The sequence below is a fragment of the Hakea prostrata genome, chromosome 4, assembly GCF_041222555.1.
Source record: "Hakea prostrata isolate BN-2017 chromosome 4, UWA_Hpros_2, whole genome shotgun sequence".
Lineage (NCBI taxonomy): Eukaryota > Viridiplantae > Streptophyta > Magnoliopsida > Proteales > Proteaceae > Hakea > Hakea prostrata.
The window spans coordinates 15,716,746-15,722,063 of record NC_142603.1 but is presented as its reverse complement, the minus strand read 5'-3'; the positions used below and the strand labels follow the sequence as shown (position 1 = coordinate 15,722,063).

General features: G+C 36.5%; 1 protein-coding gene and 1 non-coding gene across 2 annotated transcripts; both read right to left on the bottom strand.

The window, feature by feature from the left end:
* Window positions 1-366: 366 nt before the first annotated feature.
* LOC149018147 (putative FBD-associated F-box protein At3g50710) lies at window positions 367-4,602 on the bottom strand. Its single transcript, XM_089152469.1, has 4 exons — window positions 4,325-4,602; window positions 3,247-4,222; window positions 2,933-3,097; window positions 367-2,808 (listed from the first exon to the last, which is right to left on the bottom strand). The coding sequence occupies exons 2-4, from the start codon at window positions 4,156-4,158 to the stop codon at window positions 2,536-2,538; spliced, it is 1,350 nt and encodes a 449-aa protein (XP_089008595.1). The 5' UTR covers window positions 4,159-4,222; window positions 4,325-4,602; the 3' UTR covers window positions 367-2,535.
* Window positions 4,571-4,642, bottom strand: TRNAQ-CUG (transfer RNA glutamine (anticodon CUG)). Its single transcript has one exon. It is a non-coding gene; the product is annotated as a tRNA-Gln (tRNA).
* Between the last annotated feature and the right edge of the window lie 676 nt (window positions 4,643-5,318).

Sequence of the window (5,318 nt, the reverse complement as noted above, 5' to 3'; positions counted from 1 at the left end):
TCATATGAGTGATTTGTCCTCTCAACCACGAAACCTAACTTGTCTGCCGCCTTAGAAGACTTTTTTCGTGATTTATGTACAAAGAATATATTCTTCCTATAGTCTTTGATCATTGATGTCCAATGTTGAAAAGAAAATGCAAACAGTAGACAAATACCAATTGTCTAGTGAGATGAGGTCAAGAATTTCGTACTAAAAATAAAGAAAGAAAAAAAAGTCAAAAATTCAAATCTACTTTGAATTAGGGATCTTATAAAATCTCGTTGTATATATTTAAATTATATATAAAGTTATTTTCGAAAATGTGATTGAAGTGCATGTAAATCGACCTAGAAGAAAAAATGCCAGACAACCACGCAAGATCATTAGCTACACTAACTACCATTGAGCATATGCTTGTTTTGACAGTCAGTGAGCCAGTGATCTTGTTAAAAATGTGAAATGAGTTCTAAGTGAAATGCATTATAAGAAAATGTCATACCTATTGTAATCTGCTGACTGAAAAATGATGTGATACCTTCAACCCCTAATCTTGGTGACTCAATTTGCAAAGACCAATAGGCCTCTGGGGTTTTATCTGAAACAATAAACAACATTTTGGTTGCAACTGATTGAAATCCTCTTATTGTTGAAACGAAACTAAAGATTAAAACTTGTTATGTGCTTTGAATTCTTGTTATGTGTTTTGAAGATTAACTTGTTCTTTCCCTCACTTGAAGGTCTCATGGTTTGGGAGGAATGTTTGTACTCTTGCACACGCAAGAGAAACAAGTGAGATTTTGCCATTCCTGAGTTCAACATGTGTATTTCAGAGATTTCCACTATGATCTTATCGCATCATCAGGTGAATGTGAATCATATTCAACTTTACCCATGAACATGGCACATTAAATTGGTCTGTGAACCACATTCAATCTGTGTATCATCTTTGTTATCTTTCTTTTGTTTTCTATCGGTGTTGGGTGGTGTTAGTTTTAACAAAACCTATGGTCCAAACCCAAGTTCTGGCCATGGGTTTCAACCCAGGAGTGTTCAACATTGAAACCCAATGTCAAAAGCCTGTAATGAGAGCCAACACGAGTTGGATTAGGCCGAAACCAGGTCCAAAAGACACAGTTTTCAACCCTTACCCACAAGCCACAACTCGTGAAGGAAGCCAACTTTGACTAGTTAGACTAATAATCATACCCAAATGTCACAAGTGGATCTCAGAATGCCAATCCAATAAAACAACTTTGGTTTTAACTGGACTACATTGTGTATCTCCAGATCAACTAATCTGGAAAGCAAAAAATAGATGTCGCATGTTTTTAGAAGCAGAGCTGCAGAGACAGTATCTCGAAAGGGACAGAATCAAATATTGTAGTTGATCTTCACTTCTGAGTTAGCATCTATGGAAGACCATCATGAAATGAAATTGGACATAGGGTATAGGATCTTTAGGCTTCACATCAGAATTCATTCTATCTAGTCCTCAACATTAACAAGTTAACTGAAAAGATTGCAGAAAAATAAAGCATCACAGATTACTTACATCTCTCCGGACTTGCGGTAGATACAAGGTTACTGTAGGAGTATGCTCCCAATCACGAACCGCAACACACATAAATTAAGCTGCTGTTAGGATTCTGCCACCAAGGAGCTCTTCTAGATCAAGATTTCAGTCTATATTCTTGACAACAAAGCAATGCCAAGAAAGTAATGCTCAATAGAATGGCAGGACAACTGAACTCTGAAAAATTGAGGGACCTCCTACTATAATAGCTACTACAGTCTTATCAGGGATACTTCATATTTGCCTTCTACACAACGAAGTCGAATAAGAGACTAGCCATAGAACTCAAGCATCCAAAAGGTCCGACTCTGGAGTAACCAATCTCGAATTTCACTTGCAACATAAGGTTGCTGTAAATGTGAACCCATGAGTTCATCTTACCCCTTCAACTTGAAAACAATCACCAAGACATGACAGAAAATCCAATATCAGACAACACTTGCCACTAATTATCATAGTACAGTTACAAAAAAATGCAGATCACTCCTTAGAAAATATTCCTATCTCTGACAGCAAAAAAAAAAAACTCACACAATTATGTTCGAATATCCTGAAAATTTTGTATTGGGTCAACATTAAGAATCCAAGATGACCATAGCTTCCAGAATTGAATAGGAATAGTTAAGCATTTTTCTACCAAAAAAGTAGTTAAGCATTCTACAAGTAGAAGTATCCCTTACACCATGGGTGTCATCATATTTTCAGCTTCCAGTGCTAACAAAAACCTTGCTATTCCAATGGTTAGATGGAAACCAATGGGGTTGGCATGGAAAGAAACATGAACCAGACCAGAATCAGCTCACAGTTGAGCATGAAACAACATCAGAAACCAAAGAAAGCTGGCATATGGTATACTTGGATCTAAAAATGAAGAACATTTTTCACACGAAAATAGAATAAGACAAGTTCAATACTCCAAGCATCATAAAAGAATGTTTCCTATCACAGAATCAACAGAAAGTTAGAATGTGCCAGAATTTCTAAGTGAATATAACAACACCACTTGAACGAGTGGGATACATCTGTATTTCATGGTTTATCTTTGTTCTCAGCTCAGAGTTTTTATATAACAGCTTCGAGGATACTATAGTCATCCTCTCCAAGGCGGTTGCATTCTCAAGCAAAAACTTGACAAGCACAAGTTCATCCTTATTTCCCCCAAAGCCTGTTATCTTGATGTCCTTGAGGTGACCAATAACACAGAACAGAGGTACATTTTGTGGTTCAGAATCCTCTTCCCTGTTGGACCATCGCTGCAAATCAATGAGAGAAATACTAAAATCATGAATGCAGGGTTCCAATGTTATTTCTCGGATGTATTACAATATAAATATGAATCAAATTTTTGGTTAACAATCAATCAGGTTGAGGACACACCAGACGGAAAATGTCTATGGTAAGGAACTCTAGATATGGTGCACTGTTGAGAAAATAAGTTATAAGTCGAAGATTGCCACTTGTAACAGCAACAGCCAGCTTCAAATGGTTTAGATGGAAGAATTTAGGGAATGATCCTAATATATTGGAAGCCGCAGAGAGAAGCTGCAAAGCATAAGAATGACATAGTTATAATCATGAAGGAATCAAAAGATCCTACCTTGCAGAAATACAATACAAGTTAGCATACATATAATGCTTGAATCTTTCAAGAAAGCTTTCAAATCAAAGGTGTAAGAAAGAAGATAGTATACCTGAGCTCTCCGTGAAGATACCATCAGAACTTTTGTATTAGAAAGATCTCTGAGAAAATTGATCACACGACGGCAATATATTTGATTGCCTTCATTCCACTCATTGTTCAAGTAGATAGCAACATCAACTAATGAAGGAGCCTTTTCTAAACAAATATTCTGCCCCTTATAATTTATGTATTTCATTGACAATAGCCTTGGCGCTGAAATTTTAATTTCATGATCAAAGGAACCACTACACAAAACCACATCCCTTGGAAGACCATCTATTGTCAATCTTTCAATGGACAGAGATGAAATGTGAAGAACTGAGAGATCCCGAATTGCACAGTCTTCCAGAATAACTTCCTTAAGCGCCGGACAGTTAGAGAAGAGTTTCCGGGTAAGATTGTTGTCTGAAAATGTAACAGAAATAAGATGCAGGGTATGGAGGAAAGGCAAATGTATGGAAGGAGGAAGGTTGAGGATAGACTCATACAAGTTCAATTTCAAAACCCTCAAGGATTTGCACCTAAAAAGGCAAATAGGAAGCTCAAAAAGGCAAATTGGAAGTGCAAATTGCTCCCTTGGATAATAGTAGACGCTCAGCTCTTGAACATTGAGGCTTACGGCTGTAGAAATCCATGAATAAGCATGAGAAGTATCACAATAATAATCACTAAATCTGAGGCAAAATTTCTGTATCCCTGAACCGTTTCGGCGAAGCAGCACTGAATCCACAAATTTGACAAATTTGGTCTTGGGAGAGAACACAAAGCCATCAAAATACAAACTTGGAACAGAAGCCCACAGGTATCTCCACCTACTTGATAAAAAGCTGGTTCTTATAACATCTTTAATTGGAAGGAAGGAGAGGATGTGATGAATAACAGCATCTGGTAAATCACTAATTCGATCACAAGACTCACTCATTTGATTGCTGTTCCGATGAACTCGCTACTAGCTCTCTCTCTCTCTCTCTCTGACAGATGAAGACCTGATCAAACAAGCACAAAAAATTCACTTCCTGATAAGCACATAAATGAGAGAGAGAGAAAGAGTGTTCAACACAGGAAATGAAAATGAACAAATAATTCACCTCAGTGCAGCTCCTGAAAGAGAAAACACAATAAATCTATAACAAAATCAATTTGGGAACTAATTGAATGAAATTGGAGATCTTCTCAAAATACCCATGAAAGCTCTGAAAGTGAAAACAACATAAATCTATAACAAAATCAATTCGGGAACTAACTGAATGAAATTGGAGATCTCAAAATACTCATGAAGAAAACCCCTGGCTTTCTTGCGAGCAAAAATGGATGGGCACAATGAAAAGAAAAGAAGGTTCCACCGAGACTTGAACTCGGGTTACTGGATTCAGAGTCCAATGTCCTAACCGCTAGACCATGGAACCGGTTGTTGTGTAAGATTAATTTATAATATTACTAATACCATTAAGTCTCTGAACCTCCGTAACCAGCACCGCCTGGTGTTAACTCATGATTCCCAAGGAGAAAAAAATTTAAAAAGAAGGGGAAAAAAAAAAACCAAATTGACTTTGAAAAACCTAGTTCCTCAGTTCTAAGCGTTTGAATCACATTACAGATCTGAAAACGATAAAAATATTAAATTAAACTTTCAACTAAATTAAAGAAGATGAAAATTACAAAATAGATAAACCAACCTGATCGATGTTTTTTTTCTTCAAATTGGAAGCAGAAAAGGAAAGCGAGAATCGACCGACCAATCTGGAAATCAAGCTTCTCAGCTTATTTGCATAATTAAATTAGATTTGGTGTGTTCAGACAAATTTTTATCTGAAATGGAAAAAAGCCAAGAAACGGAGAAGAAAAGGACTCTTTGATTAACTTCAAAAAAAGAAAAACAATGCCGACGGGAACAACTTGAGCTGTAACAGAATAATATTAGACCGAACCAACCACGGCCTCCGAAATAGAATCTAAATATCGATCATGAATTTATGTATTTATTTATATTTTAAATACAAGCGCGTGATTTCGTCAATCTTTGCATTATGTTGTCGCAAGAACTAAAGCTTGCCTTCAACTTTCAAGAATGAAAATCGGATG